Source organism: Podarcis bocagei (genome assembly GCF_964188305.1).
Source record: "Podarcis bocagei genome assembly, chromosome: 1".
NCBI lineage: Eukaryota > Metazoa > Chordata > Lepidosauria > Squamata > Lacertidae > Podarcis > Podarcis bocagei.
Window position 1 is genome coordinate 51,818,149 of NC_138125.1, and position 20,980 is coordinate 51,839,128.

The window sequence follows — 20,980 nt, forward strand, 5'->3', positions numbered from 1 at the left end:
GAGCTTACATCATCTCCCTGCAATTTTGTCTCCCATGTCTAACATTTCACAATTTATTTGCCGCATTAGACCAACTGTTTTCTATATAATAAACTGTATTAATATTAAATGTTCATCCATTTTCTAACACTTCTTAAATTGTCTCAAATATTGTCTCATGATTTCATCACTGTACTAGCTCATCACTACCTCTAAAGAAACATGGCTGCTCACTTGAAAAATTCCATCCAAGGTACAGTGTTGTTCACAGGGCTTCCATACAGATCTATGTATAATACTTATTTCACAAAAAATCCAATAATTATATATCATAACCAGTCTACTTCTCCACTCTCAGATTTTAATTGTTTTAAGCATTCCTGTATTTTATTGGTGAGGAATGAACCATATGACTGCAGTTCACCATAGTTTTATATCAAATACGTAATTGTGACATATCTCAAATACATAATAGTGACATAAATTCACTGTCATCTACTTTTCTCTAGTCACATTGGTCATGTTTTCACATCACGGTAAGTCATAAACCATGGCTTCCCATCCATGAGCCAATCATGCCCAGTTTGCTTCTCCCCACAAGAGCTAAGAAGGGGGATGAGCACAATCCTTGGCTTAGTGTTATGGATCATAGTTTGTTTCCTCCATGTACTACCAGGGAGAACAAAAGAGCCCAGAGAGGTCCATTCATTGTAAACTAATAACCATGGTTTACTGTGATGTGCATACCAGACCAATAAATATTAAGAACACAAAATGACAAGAGTTTTTTTAATTATTCATTCTCCATGCATCTTCCAAAAAGAAGTCCAAAGCAGCTAAGAAATCCTTTCCATCTCAAAGCTTCAAGGAGCTTTATGCCTCAGTCTTTGCCTCAGGCTGATAAGAAGTGGTTCATGAGGGAACAAATGCCCCAAACAAATCCAGCCTTTGATGAAGACCAAAGTAGTAAAACTCCAATCATCTTCAGGGTCCTTCCTATCATTCCTGTATCTCTTGCCTCCCTTACTTATACAATAAGCCCCATTACACACATGATTCACTCCATGGATGACAGTGCTGGGGCTGCTGCTGGCTGTAGTGCTTGAACTTGACCGAGGCTGATTGTTGTCTTGGGAGTTTTCACTATCAGGGGCTTGTTCATCCATATCACCCGAGTACTCCTGGAAGTCATCAAATTCCACTTCACTTGCATCACCCAGAGCTGCATGGGTTAGAGGATCCACATCTGTAAATAGATATTATACACATAAGTTCATAGGGTCAACAAAAATCACAAAGGCCCAGTCTGCATGTAACACTAAGGCAAACCATGGCTTAGCATGTCCTCCTCCCTGATCCTGCTGCCGCCATGCTGCCTAGGCTAAGTGATGGTACGGCTTAACATTACATCTGAATCTAGGCTCATGGTTCGTCTCCTTCAGACAAACCATGAGCAGTAGACCAATACCAAACTTTAGTTACAGGTTGTGGTTTGTCTGGAGCAAGAAAAGCCATGGTCCCAGATAAGGTGTAACTCTATGCCAAACCATGACTTAGCCTACAAAGCAAGGTGGCAGTAAGACCAGTGGTGGGGAGCAGCTGGGAACTTTCATATTTGCGAATTTGCCATTTGAAAACTGGATCAAAATCTAACTCTAAACAGCAAAATATGCAAGCTATTCAAAATGTAGCTTTATAATTCTTTACTATAGGGGTAGCTAACAATTTTTTTTGCCTGTAGGCAGCATTCACCCTTGTCCAACTCTCTAGGGGCCATATGCCAATGGTGAAAGCGGCCAGATGTGGATGTGGCCACCTACACTCTCATACACAGGCCCTCCTTGCTTATCATATGATTGATCTGATGAGTGCGAAGGGAGCTATTTGCATCCACATTAGGGCAGTGGCCACAGGGCATCCCAGCACTATGTTCTACTTTTTTGCCACCCTTGCAAAAAACTAGTGGGGTCTGAGTTGGGGGACGGGAAAAAATGCTCGGGGACCACATCATCATGTGCCTGGGTCATGAGTCAACCACTCCAGCTTTAAAATGTAAAAAATAAAGGGAAGTAGTGTCCACGTCCATTTACTTGATGAGAAAATATGAAATTTACAATGTAAGTACTGACCAGAAACCTCAATAAAACAAAAGCCAGATTTTCTCCAGTATGGCTTTTAAAAAATATTTCTATACTGCCCTTCACACTGCCTGTCACAAAGCTGTTTACAATATAAAAATACAAAAATGCATAACATAGTAAAAAACAATACCACCAGCACCCCACTGTTTAAAAGGCCATAGATTGTACAATTAGCCAAAAGCCTGGGAGAAGAGGAATGTTTTTGCCTGGTGCCTAAAGATATGCAATGAAGATGCCAGACGAGCCTACTTGAAGAGATCATACCAAAAGCAGAGAGCCACCACTGAAAAAGCCCATTCTAGCTGCAAATGACATTCTAGTCACAACGCTGCTGGTCTATGACTGTAATAAACTGATTGAAATTCTAGTCACAACTGAAGATGCCTGACCAGGCAAGAATATGTATATTTAACCAAAAAAAGCAGCCAATCAGCTTTTACCTATACTGTACTGAATACTCTCTTCTACAGTCTTCTAGAGTGATATGATTATAGTAAACAGTAAAACTTTTGGCTGGGTGGCACAAGATGTGAAAAGTAAATATACCTGTTTACCTAAACACAACATATCTTCCCAAGTCATTCACAATTATCTTAGGTTCTTTCTCTCTCAAAGCAATTAAATCAGACCAAAGCATGCACGTGGAGCTAATTAAATTATTAACTCAAAGTTACTCACTTGGAGTGTCACCGTTGATGTCACACTTCATCATTTCACTAACAAAATCACCAAGGGATGAATATGAAGAGCTGGAGTCATCATAATCCACACTGTCACTGCCACTATTTTAAGGGGGAAAGGGTGAGAAAGAATTAGAAGTGGCAAAAAAGGAAAGAAAAATATAAAGCAATAGAGAATGAGAACAGACCAGCAATAGAAAGAGAAGCAACTAAATGGAATATTTTATACTGCAAGGCTATGGTGGCATAGGTTTTGTTAAATGAACAGCTTCTCTTAAGTAGTAGGTCATCATATATACTGTATAACTCTGTGTTTGGAAATATAATTTTTAAAAAGAAAGGGGACAACTGATTTTTACTCTACCAGAAGCATTTTTAAAGGGTGCAGAAGATGGAAGGTTAATAAGAAGGTGTTACGAGTAGCATACTGCAGCAACAGAGACTGGCGCCTACATGTTATATTTTCAACACTAGCCAAAACCCTTTTTCTTCTGCCAGTCTTTTAAAAATGCTTTTCAGAACCTTTAGATTTGGATTATATGATACCCTGAACTTCTGATTTGACTGTATTTTTTTTATCTTGCATTGTTAATGTTTTGTCAGATTATCTGTTAAACTGCTTTGGAAACGAGTGCTGGAAGCAGTATTGAAATTTTTCAGGGGGAAATGGAAAAAAACCAGAAAGACAAAGGCCACTTAGAACCAGCTACATAAAGTTGCTCTACCCACTAACCTATCATCAGTCGGTTCAGAATCTGTTTCTCTCTCTATTGGGACACTCAGTGCTTCAGCTAGTTGAGAATTGCTGTCATAGACACGGTAATGAATTGGCTGCAACTGATGAGCATACCACTTTGGCTTATCACCAATCAGAGCAGGGTCAAACATGTCTGTAGAAATAGTAAGAAAAATGAAGTTATTTCCATGATGTCATCCCCCAAAATCTCAATCAAGTGGGGCTGAAACTGCCCTACAGAAATTATATTGTAAATGGTAGGCAAAACATCAGTCCATAGAAAGATATTTGCTTAATGGGGTTTGAAATTAAACTGAATGTAGAACTGTCCCTCCATAGAACAGATACATGCATAATTTTATTTGTATGCCAACTTTCCACAGTTCAAACCAAAAAGGTGGCTTACAGCATGAAAAAATACATAACTACAACACAACAAAAGCAGTCATGAGCAATAAATAAAACAATAAAAAATACACAACCAAATATAAACCACAACAATTCTACACATCTGAATTAAGATACAAAAAACAGCAACAGTCCCCAACCCAAACACACCAGCCCAAGAATCAGTTCAGCAGCCTCAGCCTTTTGTAGCTGGAGTCAGTTAGGGCCCTACCCTTCTAGGTCAGGTGAAAAAAGGCCTGCAAGGCAAGGGGTAAGTCTTCCAGGTCTCACAGCCAAGATGGTCAGATAGGATGCAGGAGACACTATTTCCTGACACTACTTTTGTATTAGAAGATTCAGCATTAATCAAGAGGTAACAGTAAACACAAGGCCAAGACTTACTGTTGTGGATTCTTTGGAAAGCATAATTAGTTGGGTTGAGTGACCATTCCCCAAAGTATTCCACTGCCTGTGTCTTCGACAATTTATCTGCAAAAGGTGTCTGTTTTGGTCTTGAGGCTAAGAACGAATTGGCCTGAAATGCAACCACAGGCCGGGGGAAGAGGCGAAGTGTGCGAGTATGCATCTGGAATCCTTGTAAAACATTTGGTGAATTGAAGAATCTCACCATGGCAACCCTAAAAAAATCCAAAAGGTTGGTAATATATTCAACATGACAAGTCTGAAGGACACAGTACATTCACATATCATGAAAATTCTACATTTGCCTCTAGTAAGGGAAGGACAGCGGAATAAGGTCACCCATTCATAACTAATATCAACTGCGGCCTCAAGACAAAATATGCCCTATGGAAATAAAAGAAACACCAGTGCCCCTATTGTGCTGTGACCAAAGAAAAATATATTTGGCTTCTATTCTCACTTTCTTTCCAGTAAGCCTAGGGTACAAAGATGATATTGAGTTCCATTATCAATTCTGAAGGCAAATAATCTCTTTTACAGTAGTTGGGCCAAACAGCCTAAGCCAATAGAAGGCACTCCACACCACCGAAGTCTCAAGTGGCAGAAGTAATGGAACCAGGAGAAGTCCCAAACTATGATCCCACTCTTTCAGAGGTAGTGTGACCCCTTCTAGAGCAGGCTGGACATTGAAGCTGGATAGAAGAACCATCCACTAACCGTATCTCAGTCTTGTTGGATTATGTTTCAACTTCACACAATTGAAATCTGGCTGGTTGAAATCCCGCAAATTGATTGCTCACAAGGCAGAGAGCTTCAAAGTTCCTTTTGCTTTGGGTTTTCCCAACATGAAAAGAACTTTTAAGCTCTCAGACCTGCTAACTGTGCTCTGGAACACTCTTGAGAGATCTTGTGGAAACTTGGATAGTCCCACAATATGTCACGGGAGCATCCCAGAGCCCAGTAAGCAAGTCTGAGAGCTTAAAAGCTCTCTGCCTCCCTTGAAAAGAAAGACAACCACACAGGTGTGATTCCAAGGGTATATGCATTTTTACATGTACATGTCATTTCTGGAACGTAACCCCCCACAGAAGATTCAATCATACAATACTACAATCTAACAGTGACTCGGTACATTCACTGTCTCGCCTGCAGAAGAAGAAAAGGAGAAATGAAGCTGCTTGTCATCAGCATAAAGAGGACAATGAGCTATAGAACTCTGTATGAACCTACTTAATGGTTACCTCTACATTCTTTTTTCTATTTTAAATTTTCAATTAGAAAACATAGTCAGATTTAACAGAATATATATCTCAAAACAAAAGACTAGGAATGGCCAACAGGATGCTCTCCAAATGGTGTAAACCACAACTTTCATAATCCATGACCCACTGATCGTGCTGGGCTTGGGCCAATGTTAGTCGTTGTCCAAAATATATCTGGAGGGCATCACACTGGCTGACCGCTGTAATGGACTGTGTGGAATCTGTATATACACAAGAGAATCTCATCCTCTAGTCTTATGCAGCCTAAGCAGTAGAAAATATTGTTAAAAACTGATGGTAGCTCACATAGAGTGTGTTCTAGTTTATAACAATAAATGTTCATGAAAAAGTCAATGAAAAAGCATTTGCTTTTTTACTGGAAAGCCACAGCATTTCAGCTAACATTTTCTGCAGGACAGAGCAGAGACCTTCCACTGTATTTGGAAATTTAACAAAAATACATTGCTCAGACTCACCGAGTGGCCACATCCACAGAGTCTACATCATTGCCATAGATCAGGGGGTTGAACTCTGTAGAAGGTGTGGACTGCATGTCATTCTGAGATTTCCCCGTAAGCAGTGGGATCTCCTGGCTTTCATGAAACTTCTCTAGGTTAAGAATAGGCTGGGTATTCAAGCTCATGCTAGCCAAAGCCTGAAGGGCAATAGGTCACAAGAGTAATAAATAAGAACGGCATTGTCAAAACTGCTTAAACTCATGGACAAACACAACCCAAGTGAAATGTTCTAGTTCCCCAGAATCAAAATACACCTCTTTCAGCAGATCAGTAAACTTTTAAGCACTCTTTGACTAACCTTTGGCTGCTCCAAGCAGAGAAAAAGAGAGGACCTTACAACCATTTTACATAACAAATTTAGAATGCTGAATGGTAAATCTAATGACTTATTGGTTGACTAATTTAGTCACTTTATCATGCCCAAAGCAACCCAAAGCAACTTAAAATCCCCCAGGCTAACTAGTATTAGGAGGAGGGCAGGTGAGTAAAACAAGATTTATAAATATATCCCCCCCCCCAAATATACTGGAAACTAACATGAGGAAGGTGAAATCCACCCTTTCAGTAGCTCAACTGTATAAAACCAGAGGATGGGTGTGTTAAAAATTAATAAACTGAGGCACTCCACAGAGTACCCCAAACACCAGAGATAAGGCAGATAGTGGCACAAAAAAGGACTTTTTTCCACCTGTAGTATTCCAGTTGTAAAACACCTTTCCTGAAAGAAGGCACCTGGAGTTCACTTTGTTATCCTGTAGGCACAGGGTTATGCCCCAAGGTATATTTCATATTTGTTAAGTACTGGTTGTTTTACAAATATCCACTGCTGTTTTTTAATGATTAATGCCTTTGTGCATATTTTATTACTTTTTTGGATTTTTAATTGCATTGTAAACCACCCTGTGATAATTTTATTTATTTAAGGTATTTGTATGCCACCCTTCATACCAATCCACTCAGTATTATTCTCTGCACTGAGATCCCAACTCCATCAATTTAAAAACTATCTTTTCAATCCAAATAAAGGTGCAGGGTCACTGTCCCCTTTCTCATAACTGCTAGTCAGGGAAGCTCAGGTTTCTAGGACAGTGCACTGTTTTAAACCCTACAGTCTTCTGCAGCTCACATGGCAAAGCTAGTATTTTCACAGAACTAACATCTCATGGTCTGACAACATCACCCAGAACATGAAGCATATAAGAGTTAAAGTTTTCACTTCCGCACGTAGTACACAATCTCATCAATCTAATTTTGCCTCGTCCTCCACTTCTTAACAGTTGTGGCCATCCTACAAACCTTGTGCCTTTCCCCTCGGCCTGAAAAGTGAGATGAGTGCCACATCCCATAGTTGCCTTTGACTGGACTTAACTATCCAGGGGTCCTTTACCTTACCTTTTTTTTTTAACCTAATCCTCCCCGTTTTTCTCAATGTCTGCCTCTCTCTCTCAACCTCCTTGTCCTTCCGTAAAGTTCATTTTCCCACCCCCCAAAGCAAATAAATCAAAACAGGTTAAAAAATAATCCAATGGAAACTTGAGGCAGAAAAGAGTAAAATAAAGACACCTTTTTGTCAGGCGTGAGCAGCTGTTTCTGAGTGATTGCAGTCATGCTAACCAGACACTGGAGGCAAGATGGAAGATCACATGACAACACCAGCGGACAATCAGAGGCAAGACGAACACATGATCACAGAGAGACAGATGGAGAAAAAACTATTACTACTAATACCACAGATGAGAAAGGAAATAAAAAGGGATCATAAACAGTCACAGTTCCTGAGCAAGGCCAGACTGCTTTCACCCCACACATCTGCTTGCATACACCTTTTTAAACGGACTACTAGCCAGCTGTTTTCAGTATAAATATTTATAATGACACTGATCTGAAAGGGCAATAATAAGCCCGTATATATTTGTTAAGTATTTATGCATGCATAATACTGTTGCGCCAATATTTCCCACTACCATAACTATGTTTTGTCACAAGGCAGTCACCTTCACAATGTCACCCACATTTCCTTTGCTTTACCCTGTGGATAGTAAGGTTTTGTGTCTTGCATCATAGAATGAAAGGAATGGTTATTATTCTTTTGTTAATTCACTTCACACTGCTCAAATGTGTGGGAGTTTTGCTGAATAGCCCCTAAACTGTGGAGAGAGAAAAGCAAACAGATTCTGAATGAGCGGCTGGGGATTCTACTGTAAGGGTCAATGGCTGTTCACTGCAACAGGTTACACAGGAAATCACAAACGGTTAAATGTGTAGTTCTGCTCTTCTATGGGAGCCAGAAACAGCAGCTTTTGTACTGCTAGTCTTAACACTTTACCTTTAAATACTGCATGCAGCATGCAAGGAGGTGTGGGGGAAAGAACAGAAATAAAATCATAAAACCTATTTTGACAGACTCATTCAATCTGACTAAAACCAATAAATAGCTTCACAGGATTAGAGAAAGAGAACAAATATGGGCCTCATAGGCAGCAATATGAAAATGGAGAAAATGATCATTAAGAAAGGGGAAGGCAAGACAACTGAAAGCCCAGAGATTCTAAAGGGTGTATCATGCGGGAAAGCAGATTTGTTTGTAGATATTAAGTACTGGTTTAGATGACCATTTTAAATGTAATGATGAATTGTTTTATGTAGTGCACAATATGCCATGAAGCTCTGATGTGTATGATTATCTTACAATACCGCAGGTTTTAAATGGGGGTTGATTAAGGATGAGATAAACCACAGCCTACCACAGCTTCAAATACACGAAAATGAGTTAACAATACACAGTAATAACACCTGCTGATTTCAATGTTTCATGACCACACCAAAATGCTCATATGAAAACACACTGGTGGTTTTTTGTCCGGGGGGTGTGTGTCTCCCAATCCCTCAGAGCCAACTGGGGGAAGCCCTGTTGTGCAAGCAGAGGTCCTTGCACAGGGCTTCTGCTGACAGAAGCAATTAGTTGACTCTCACCCAGGATCCCAAAACATAACAAAGTGACCTGGTTTGGATGTAACACTAAATCATAGTTCGGTGTTAGACTCACATGTTCCCCCTTTTCCTTCTGTCAGGGCTTCAAGGAGTTCAGAAGCTTTCCCTTCCATGTTAGATTAACTGCGGCTTACTGTGCCATTCAAACCTGGAGAATGTGTGGCTCATTTTAACTATGATCAGCTGAAACAAGCCAAATTCATACCTGTTTAGGAAGCTGGCTTGTTTCAATTAATTGTAGTTACAATGAACCATAGTTTAGGGATTGGACAACCCACTAAACTCTGGTGGATCTACAACAGAAGCAGAACCTTCAGTTTTCCGCCTGAAAGTCACACCAGAGGAGAGGCCACAAGCCTGAGGCTTGATTTCATAATTCTAAACTACATACTTGCCTAGGAGTAAATCCTACTATTAAATATAGCAGGACTTACTTCTGCATAAACATGTGTAGCATAGGATTGTAAAGAATCTGAACAGGTAGAAAGGCAAATCTAACAGAATTTTGGAACAAATTCAAAAATGTTACTAGATCAGAACTTTTTTTTTTTAACAAGCTTGACTGTTCACAATGTGGCACAACGGCATCCTGAAAGATGGGACTCAACAGTATTTCAGCTTAATATACAGTTGTTCCTTGTGCCAAGTGTTAAGGCCAGTGCTTTTTTCAGGGGGTATGCAGGGGTACGGATAACCCTAAACATTTTGTGAATCTAAGTTTGGCCTCATTGAGGGGCAGAATTTCAATATAAGTAGGAAAATGAGAGCACCCCTAAACATTTTTTTAGAAAAAAGCACTGGTTAAGGCTTTTAGCTATTTACAAATCTGATCCAAAGCCTTTCTTACTTTTCTATCTCTAGAGGCTCCTAGGCATTTTTATGTGAGCTTCTCTAAAGTAGAAACAGAGGACAGAAAAGTAAGAAAGGCTTTGGATCAAATTGTAAATAGCATGCCAAGAGAAGATTATTGTTCAAGAAAAACGGCTGAAAAATGTAAATGGAAGGTCCTGCAGTTTCACAAGCCAAGTCAAATTAGAAAATAAGTGAACCTTAAATTAATATAGAAAGGCAATTTTTTGTTATTAGGGGAAATTTACAATGTGCTTTGAAAACAAGACTACAACTTCTACTTTGTGCCACTTAAAAGAGAATGAACTGGGGGGGGGGGTCAAAGTGTCTCCTCAAGGGAAAGGATACTTACTGGACCTTTGTTCAATAGTATAATTGGACAGAATCTGCATCTAAACACACACCGGCTTTCCCTAGTCATCCTCTAACCAAGACCGACTGTGTTCCAAAGGAGCCATTGCAAAGATATATTTTTATTCATGGCACAGAGCTACAGAAGTCCCATTGGACAGCAGAATTTCCTGCATTGAATGAAGTATCACTAATGTACCCACTATCAGCTACCTGATATAACTCTCTTTAACCACATTTCTCATAATTTAGAAATGTTTCTTCATAGAAGTTGAAATAGTCATATTTATTTTAGAGAGTCCACTTTGAGTCTGAACTTTAGTAATAAGTTGTCCCATTATGATGCTGCAAACTGTGACAGCATCCTTAGTTATCTAATATACTAGTAGTGGAAATTCTCCCAGCCACATTCACTAGAATCCTTACATACCTGCTTTAAGTGCTTTTTCAATTCTAAAGATTCTGGTTCCGGCAAAACAGGTAATGACTCAGCATTTGTAGGAACAATCACCTGGAATAAAAATTTATAGAGAAAATTGCGTTTACAAAAACTCTTGGAGTGGACAATCTTTTATGACTTCTTGGAAACAAGACAGAAATAGGGGCAGGAACCTTGAAGTGGATCTAATTTTTCCTATTGCTTATGCATTATTGGCTGTGCTCTAAGATGAATTCAGAACTGTCAAGCAGATGATTTGGTTTTCTAATCTGTCAACAAATTAAAATGTGACCTAATTATGTCACTTTGCTCCTTGGTAACAGTTGTTTTAGAAAACTTTTCCTTGCCCTTTCAATGCAATATTTTTTTAAGTGTCAAAAACAATCACCATTTAATTATAATTTTAAATTGTTCTTTTAAATATTGTTTTAACATAAAAGCCCTATAAATATATTAAACCAATAAACATATTTCAATTTGTCTTGCACATCAAGAAACATTTAACAAAGGCTCTATGGGTGTGGCTATCCGAAATGTGTATTTGCTAAATTATAAATGTGTTTTTAAGCTGTCTTTTAGGGTCTTGCATGTCCAATGTGGCCAACATAACACAATATAAAATATATTAAAAATCAGTAATCAAACAGTTACAAAGGACAGTGACTTAAAAGCCTAACCAGAACCATTTCAGTAGGTTATTACAAAACAACTTCAAGCAAATCTGCAATTTAAAAAACGAGCAGCTGTTAAAACCCTTTAATACATAAACAAACAAGGCAACATCTCTTTTGTGTTAATTAAGAGAAGGAGGTGGGATTAGGAAATAAAATCAAAACACCCACACAGTCCCCTTCAAGAGGAATTATATATAAATGCTGTTTTATGAATAGGAGTTACCTACCTTATTAGTATCCAGATCAACTAGCCATACATCATCTGGCATTTTAAAGTCTAGTTTGTAAAGAAAGAAGCTGGCTGGGACTCCAATGAGATAGGGTGTTGGGGCCAGAAGCAGCTGTAGCAGGCAGAAAATATTAATAAGGAAAAAATCTGAATCCTTACAGCTTTTCTGCTAACAATCCACCCACAATCACTAAAAGCAAACTACTGGAGAGATGACGACACTTAAAAGCATAAGCAAATGTTGCTACAAGAATTCATTAAACTTTGGGCTCAGTAAATTACTGTGAAAACAATAGATGCTATAGCATTACTGAGGTAAAACAGGTGCACATCTGAATAGCAATCTGGATAGGAGACCACTGTGCATGTAAGAGCAATATATTCACATAGATAAGTATTTTTTAAAAGAATTTATCAAACACTGAGGACAGCAGAAGCTGACAAAACATCTAAATTTGGGAAGGCCTCCTTGCACAGGTAGAAAATGAGCTTTTCATCAAAGGACCAGATTATAAATGGAAGAAAACTGGTGCTTGAAAAGGCAGCCTGTGGTAAAAATGGCAATCAAAATGATATTGTGTTTGGAACAGCACAAAAAAAAAACTGCAGGGGAAATAAGTTTTGTGGAGACCAGCAAAAGAAAACATTTGACAAAATAGGCCTTGCTAAGAAATACGTCCTTTGCAAACATTCTACGTTCTTGTAAAAGGTAAAAGAATAAGCCTAAAGCTTTAACAGCAGCAAGTAATGTTGCTGGAAATTGTTTTCCCTGTTTTACAATTATTGGCTCTTACAGGAACTACACTTCTAGAATCACAGGTTTCCTGCAGGAGTAACATGACCCTTCAATCTTCTAAAGTAACTGTGGACCAAATTGCCTATATGGCATCAACAGCTTTGGAAAAAAATATACCATATAACCACAGATATAATATGGAACATCTCAAAGTAAAGTTTACTCTTTTCTACACTGTCTGCCATTTCTATTCCTATCACTAAGCTTTACTGTGATTTGTAGGAACATCTCAGTAGTTGCCAGGCACATTGAAAAATATGCATTTTAATTTAGACAGGACAAAACCCAGGAAGAATTCGACTATTCTCCTGATAAAAGGTTTCAGCAGTGTCACAGCGGTACATCCTTCACTGAAACGATGGCATACCTGCTCTGCAGAAGCCATACAGGTAGGAAGGAGAGGAATCACTGGGAACATGTACTCCAGTGGGTAGATCATAGCCACAAATGCCATGACAGACATAGAGAGCGCATTATAGTCCCGGGACTGCAACACCACCTGCAACCAAGGAAACTCTTGTCAATACATCCACACAATTATTTTCTCATGATAATAAGCTCTTACTTAGGCTTCTTCCCATGGACCTTCATGTGATAAGTATTCTAATACTGCAAAAAGTTTTCCCTAATCAAATACTATTTCATGCAGAAGCCTCAGAATCTTTATTGCTTCTGTTAATAGGAAATTGAACGTTGTGATAAAAACATACATTCGTCCTTTCACATGGTCTTTGTTAAGTTTCTGTTGAAATGTTGAGGAACAGACATTGCAGCCTCTACGTCTGAAATGTCTACAAGTATATTGACACATGTCCCTCTCACCTTATGTTCCAGAAGAATGCAGGATAGCACCTGCAAACATGCATCCACACCTAAGAGCTCCAAGGGCAGGTGCAGGGGGAAATCCACCAGAGAGAAGCGGGATGGGTCAGGAAGGGCAAACGTCAAGGCTGGCTGCAATTCATGGGGTAAGACTTCCACATCCACGCGCTTCTGGCCAGCAACAGGCACAGGTGAGCGAAGCAGCCGGTAAATCCACGCCTCAATTTCACGCAAATCATGTAGCAATGCACTGGATTTCTCCTCCACTAGAAGTGAACCTGTGAAAATCCGCCATATTGTGTCCCTGTGTAAAAGCAACAAGATTAACCCCAAACACATATACTTGGTAGTTCTACTAAGAAACCTGCCAAAATACTCAGGCTATGTGAATTCTTCCGTAAGAAGTCAGACTAGGGGGTATACGCATGTCCTATTATTTTATTTTGTTAACAAAACGCATATACCATTTGACTGTAGTATAACCTTTGAGCTATTGTACAACGCAGACCTAGGTGAAAAGAAGTATGGCAGAGCTTTAATTGCATCTTGTTGGAAGTATAAAATTCCTTGCAATGTATGGATCTATCTTTGCACTTATGTCACTACTAGAGACTCTAGCCCTGCTCAGTTTGCTCGACAATCCCATCTACCCATGCTTGCCAAAGTCGCCCACTCTCTCCCTTACAGAGCTTTGGGCTGCCACACCCTGCAGTGGATGTCTCTCCACAGATTTCCTGACCTGCCAACCCACTGCTTCTTGTCACACTATAAAACCACCTGTTGCCCACCAAGTAACCTGCAGAATGATGACATTCTTACATTTATATTGTATTGTATTGTATTGTATTGTATTGTATTGTATTGTATTGTATTGTATTGTATTGTATTGTAAGATAAGAAAGCAATCAAACTCCAAATAAATCAGATGCTTCTTTGACTCCGAACAAGTACCCCAGGAATTGTTATTCTGTTGTGCAAAACAGAAGAGTCAGGTTGATAGTCCCCAAAGATATTTAAAGTGTTTTATATAGCATATAATTCCTCCACTGTATCACACATATAGTCAATCTATAATGTATATTTTTAGAAGGCTCTAGCAGTTTTAACAGCATAAAACGAGGGGTGTAGAGTTACCGAGAACAGAAATTGTTTTTTTAAAAAGGAATCACAAATTCGCTTTCCTGTGTAGTTTTGTATTAGAATGCTACAACTACATGTACCTAGTTCTCTTTTTATGATATATTTGTGCACAGAACATGAGACAAAGCAACAATGCTCCTGGCAGAGCCTACCAACTAACTAAAGCTGATCCAACCATGCAGATATAAGAGCCGGGGAAGTAGTCACTTTCAAAACCACAAAGTAACTAGAACATAGGGAACAACTACAAAACTGAGCTGATTACAGACATTATTGGTTCAACTTAAGGCACAAATGCAAACTGGGAACTTGGCCCACTAAGAGGTATATGACATCCTAGGCTGGCTAAAATATGTAAGCACATAGTACATATCTTCTGCAACAGGTGTCAAGTTCTGGCACACTATCAGAAGTAAGGAAAGCAGTACCACTAGGTAGGGTGTGTGTGGAAAAGGACAGCATGGTATGATACATTCATGCCTGCAGTGACTATTCCTTTGCACTAACTCTGTGGCCTGTGTACAGCCTGCAAGTCCTCTCATGTGCCTTATGAAAAAACAGTGATTCTGTGTCTACTCCCTTTTTCTTGGAAAATAAGCACGCTTCATCAAACCACAGCAGAAAATGAACTGCATCATCTAGATATGGTATTAAAAGGGACGTTTGCATCCCTTCATGTACCTCTGCACGCCTCGAGGGATCCCAAGCTTCTTGCCCAAGAGTCTCTCGCTGCAGCAGTCCACCAATTTCTTCAGGGTATACAGACATTCACGAAAAGTAGAGAAAAAGGGATAGTGACTAATGATGCAAAGTGAGGTCAGGGTGCTGTTACGAGAACGGTGGGTGCCTTTTGCAGAACGTTTACTACGAGGTGATCGAGTAACATCTGGCGCAGACTCTGTGCTCGGTGGTTGCAGAGAACCACCGCTCTCTGAACTCTCATTACCCCTCTCTTCTTGGGTAGTGGATGTATCCCCAGACTTGGGTGCTTTCTGCCCATCTTGGGAACGATGTCTGCCACCGCCTTCTCCCTTCTCCTTGGGCACACGCTTTTGGAAAGAACGGTAGAAGTTGACGCATATCCCATAGCGAGTGAGACCAGAATCTTTATCAGTGAGTGTAAAGACAAAAGAATTATCATCTCGCAGGCTCATCCGTTTCTGTCGCACACTTAAACATCCCTCTGGCTGGCAGAAGAACACTACATCAGGAGGAAGTGGAAAATCAGTGTGATCTTCTAATGGGTAGCAGCGCAGTAGTTCAGGTGTCTGTGCCACACTATCACTGCTTGGTTGCCTACAAGCAAAGCAAATGCAAAATTACTTGATACTGAAACGCCACACTGGTTACACATTTGAACAGTGGAAATACGAGAGGGCCTATTTCTGTAAGTGGGAGCTGCAAGCACCATGACTCTGGGTTGCAATGTAATTAGGGCAATGAATAGTAAGATCTGCATCAAGAACAAATGAAAGCAAATTTGTGCTTGGCGAGGCTCTGACAGGGTGGCCAAGGTACTCAACCCAATCAAAAAGCAATGTGTGAAGGTAGGGCAGTAGCTGCGTGCACAGCTTGCTGGGTGGGAAAACTGACACCAAGGAGAAAGGACGTTGAGACTAGTGACAAAAGGAGGCCCCTGCCTTCACAAAGAGAGAAGTGGCAATTGTCAGAGGAGCTTGATAACATCTTCTAAAGTGGCAGGTATTATCTGTGTGGTCTGTACACACAGGTGGACGTGTTTTCAAACAAGAGCACAACAGTGTTCTGTTTCCCTCTCCTCAATTAGCATTTCTATCTCTCTCTCTCTATACACACACACATGCAACCACAAACATACACCTGGCACTTGTGGCCATCCACTACCAAGTGCTGCATGAATGCACCACTGCCTCAGATGCCTCCAATGGATGTTCACTGGTAAAGCTGTAGGATGCCCTCCCCCATAGCTACTCCACCTCACTAGGCATCACTGGCCAAAACACAACTCCATGTATGAGGTGGCTTACCTGTGGGCTGCATCTGGCCACCTAAGGTTTTTTTGTTTATGAATATATATATGTGACAAGGGTGTAAATTCCATCTAGGTTGCTACTGTACCTGGCCCCAATAATCACAAGGTAATCAAGTAAGCGAGGACAGCTCCTCTTCTTCTGCACCATTGTCTTTCCTCCTTCACTATGTCATCTCAGTAAATTCTTCCCTCACTGGACCAGCTGGTTTCTGATAGCTGCCTCAGAAAACAGAATGCTCATGGAAATTGAGACATCAACCTACAACAAAAGATATTCAATTCAAGGTCAGACTCACATTCATCAATAACAATGCTCTGATCAGCACTTTCAGTATAAGCAGCATATTTGTCACAGGACAGGCTGTTCAAGCAAAATATCCACACTTCCATGTCTTAGTATGAAATACATTTGTGCTGATAAATTTTTATTAATATTACATATATATGCATATAAATATATACAAAATCCATTACATAGCTTGCCCATTTTATATCCACTCCACAAATCATAGGTATAATACAAAGTTTTTACAAATCATATGTATAATATAAAGTTATTTTAGGCTCAGCCGAGCCTTGAACTTCCTTCCACTCCTTTGGTAAGTATCAAATAAGTTTTACAGTCACGTATTTTATCTCTTTTACCTAATAATCACTTAGTATGAAATATACTTGTGAAGGGTAAACAACAGGGAAGTCTTGTTCACATAAGACAGCCTCCATGAAATCACTTCAAAAGATTTGGGGTCACTTGCTAGAACCACAGCTGGGCAAGGCTTGCACAGGAAATGGGGTTTTGTGAACTGACACCAATACATGAATGATGTAGATACAGCTGTCCCAATTTCCATTGCATTGTGACTGGCACCATGTGCTACTAACATAATAGCAGTTGCCTTCACACAACTTAGAATTAACTTGCAGAGTCCACTATCTCTGGATGGGACTCTGGTTGGTCGTTTAAATGGATCTGGGGTTAGGGGGAGAGTTTATCATAAATTAATGAGGATGGTTATATCTGAAACTCTGCTTTTCTCTTACACAAATTAGATCCAATTATTCACTATGTTCAAATTAGGACCTTAAAAACAGGAATTGGTCTAAAGCACAAATTACATGTGACTTTAACTATACTTCTGCCCTTGAGTACAGGGTTTCCCTCAAATTGCCACTGTGAGGGGACTTAACCTGGGTTGGGATCTTAGTGGGGGGGAGGGCTTTAAGACTTTGCCTCCTGCTATTATCCTGGTCCATATTAGGCCCCATGAGACCATTTTTTGCGATGCAAATTTCAAGTGTGGGCTATCCCAGCTATCTGCCTACATTGCTAGGATAACAACCTTGATGACAATTTTTTAAACTGTATTAACCACAATCAACCAAGGCAAAGATTGTAAAATTATTGTTGAGTGAGATAAAAAGAACATATAAAATTGATAACGCAACACAATTCTTAAAATGCACAATTCATAACAATTCACAAAGCCGTTTACTAATAGCAGTAGCAGCAATAATCCTTTTATCTGATTGGGTCTCTCCTTTCCTAAAGGCTGCCAAACACAGTGTATCTTAACCATTCGCCTAAAGCTATAAAGAGATGAAGCCAGATGCACCTCAGTACAGAGGGAGTTCGACATGCAAAGAGTTACCAATGAAAAGATTGATCTTTGGGCTCCAACACCACATTCAACAGGGCATCATATGCTGATCTCAAAGCATGGACAGATTGATATGGAAGAAGGTGTTCTTGCAGATATTTGGGTGCCAGGAAGTTTAGAGCTTTTAATATCAGAGTGAGCATCTTGAATTTGGCCCTGAAACAATTTGCAACTGCTGCTGCTGTTTCAAGAAATGAATAATATGCTTGCTCCTTCCAGAATTCTTGCTATAGCATTTTGCGCTACCTGTGATTTTCAGGCCACCTTCACGGGCATATTATAATAGTCAAGCTTAGAGGTTACCAATGCATTATTCAGCATCTGGAGGGGAAAAAATGTTTTTTACAAGTGTGATAGGATATATTTTGACAAAATTTGACATCTTTTTGTTGCTATTGTACGTTATAAGTGCTTGTGCAGCCTCCATTTTAATTCCACTTCTTGCTAATGCAGTAGTGAAAAAGAAATGCCTCAGCTGAAAAACAAAACAGGCTGAGATGTGGAAGCAAACTTATCTTGGGCACCTGAAATATTATAACTTTTCTACAAAAATAGAAAAGTAAATCTCTATTGTGATACCATCTACAAAACAACACTTTAGCAAGTGTGTGATTTTCAAATAATCACAGTCCACACAGCAATCATAATCATAGCTTATTAGTGCATAATCATACTGCACTTTATTAGTTGGAAGGAGGGAAGATTGTCTGCGTCTCAAGACCAAATGGAATCAGAAGAACCTTGGATCAGCTAGGTACTTTATATACTCTTTGCAAGCCCAAACGAGATGAAACATGGTTAAATTCTATTTTCATAAATCTTAGCTAAAACCACTTACCCTATAAAGCCTAGATAACACATATAGTAGTACACAAATATGGGCTGATTAATCTGATTATCCATTTATATAAGCAAATCCTTTTTGGCTCAAGAAGGCTCTCATTTACTGCCAGTCCACTGCAGCAAGTTCCTGAGTCCCAGTTCTATCCACAGATACAGTGGTACCTCAGGTTACAGACACTTCAGGTTACAGACTCTGCTAACCCAGAAATAGTACCTAGGGTTAAGAACTTTGCTTGAGGATGAGAACAGAAATTGTGCTCCAGCAGCGCAGCAGCAGCGGGAGGCCCCATTAGCTAAAGTGGTACCTCAGGTTAAGAACAGTTTCAGGTTAAGAACAGACCTCCAGAATGAATTAAGTTCTTAGCCCGAGGTACCACTGTATACTGCAGCACTGAGCACTGGAGATGTCAGAAACACGTTTTTTAGAAGGAAAAAAATCATTTTTATTATTAAGTAACAAACACATAAAAGTGACCATTAAAAAACACAGAACAGAGAAAAGTACAAGTCATTACCCAGAACAGCATTTGGCATTCTACATTTATTTCTGGAGAGTGTTACTTCACTCAGGGAGAATATTTATCTTTTCACTTTTATCTCACTACATTCTCATTTCAGTAGCTTCCACTGATACATAAAAAAGCAACTACTTACTCTTCTGATTTTATATTATGTGCATTCAGTTACTTTCATAAACAACAGAAAACAATATATTCATTCATATGTCACATGTCATAATTCCATAGCCTCCATAATTTCAGACAAATAAATTAGGAATACTCTTGCATGCTTTATAACAACTTTTCTACACATGATCTGATGGACAAACTAGATGTGAAATTAACGATGTTATTGCAGTTAACATATCTAGCCATTTAAATTTAAATAGACACTGGGGGACACCTATCAGGTTCACAACTCCAGTTCATGGGAGGAGACTAATCTTTCCCCATGCACCATAGTCACAATTCCAACAGTACTCCCCCTTGCAGTTCCTATTTAAAACTACGTATGTTTATTGAAATCATGCAATTAATCTAATGTCTAGTTTTTCTTGAATATCACTGCCTTCTGAAGCAGGAATATTAGTTTTTCCTTGCAAAAAAACAAGCAAAAATGTTTAATGGAACATTTAATTTCACAATGGATCTAGCTGTACTTACTATACAATGGCTTCAACTTGCACATTCCAAAACTTTCCTGATATGCAGGTAAGTGAGGGTTGAAGAGAAAGCATTTTTTCTTAGACAAGCAAAAAAGAATATACTTGGCTCTGCTCAAATGACATAAAAGCAAAAAGGATGCTGTTTCATATGGCTCCTGTATGATGCTCCTGACAGTTATTTATCTATCACATTTTGCACCAGTTGCAACTTCTATGTCATCTTCAGGGGCAGCCCCACATACATCATTTTCCAGTAATCTAACAGAGAGGTTACCAGAGCACATACTACTATGGCCAAATTATCCCTGTCCAAGAAGGGCTATTGTTGGCAGTAAAAATACTTTTATTCACTTATCAAGTTTTTTATTTGAGTTAAGCCACAGATTCAGCTTGTTGAGATATGCTGCATATTATTCTGTAAGGATAAGAGTACTGGTATCAACATTTAAGCATATTAATACGTATCACAATAGGTTGGCTAGAATATAATCTATAGGCACAATATCTAACAAGAAACCTGAGCATCTTTTAAGCTACCCAAGTGTCTGGCAAAAGCCTTAAGACTGCAAACGGTTAAAAACATCAAGCATTAATATCTGCATTTTAAGTGCTGGATTCTTTTTGAAATAAGGGGAAATGTTTTATTCTAGTTATGTAAATGATAATGCCCATTCCGGACTTCAGGAGGAGGGGGGGTTGCGGGCTCACGACCCCGCCCACACTCCCGCGAGGCTGGCGCCAGCCTCGCGGGAAACAGGGATTCCCTTATTTGCATCCCCTGAAGCGGAGCCACTTGGTTTTTTCGCCTACCTCGTAGCAATTCGTCACAACTCCCTCGGTTTTGGCGGTAGGCATTAGCCGGGGTATTGTTATGCAAATGAGGTTG

General features: G+C 39.5%; 1 protein-coding gene across 37 annotated transcripts in view; it reads right to left on the minus strand.

The window, feature by feature from the left end:
* MADD (MAP kinase activating death domain) overlaps positions 1-20,980 on the minus strand; it is an 80,218-nt gene that overhangs the window by 45,482 nt on the left and 13,756 nt on the right. For 22 of the 37 annotated variants that reach the window (XM_081163337.1, XM_081163327.1, XM_081163324.1 and 19 more), the window contains exons 2-13: positions 16,515-16,687; positions 15,099-15,713; positions 13,278-13,581; positions 12,823-12,954; positions 11,658-11,771; positions 10,748-10,828; positions 7,690-7,746; positions 6,085-6,263; positions 4,326-4,561; positions 3,534-3,690; positions 2,799-2,902; positions 1,032-1,225 (exon numbers count right to left, since the gene is read on the minus strand). In XM_081163337.1, the coding sequence (XP_081019463.1) occupies positions 1,032-1,225; positions 2,799-2,902; positions 3,534-3,690; positions 4,326-4,561; positions 6,085-6,263; positions 7,690-7,746; positions 10,748-10,828; positions 11,658-11,771; positions 12,823-12,954; positions 13,278-13,581; positions 15,099-15,713; positions 16,515-16,576 (2,235 nt within the window). In that variant the 5' untranslated portion in view covers positions 16,577-16,687. The remainder of the gene's footprint in view (positions 1-1,031; positions 1,226-2,798; positions 2,903-3,533; positions 3,691-4,325; positions 4,562-6,084; positions 6,264-7,689; positions 7,747-10,747; positions 10,829-11,657; positions 11,772-12,822; positions 12,955-13,277; positions 13,582-15,098; positions 15,714-16,514; positions 16,688-20,980) is intronic. The other 15 variants (XM_081163339.1, XM_081163338.1, XM_081163333.1 and 12 more) reach the window with 1 other exon arrangement.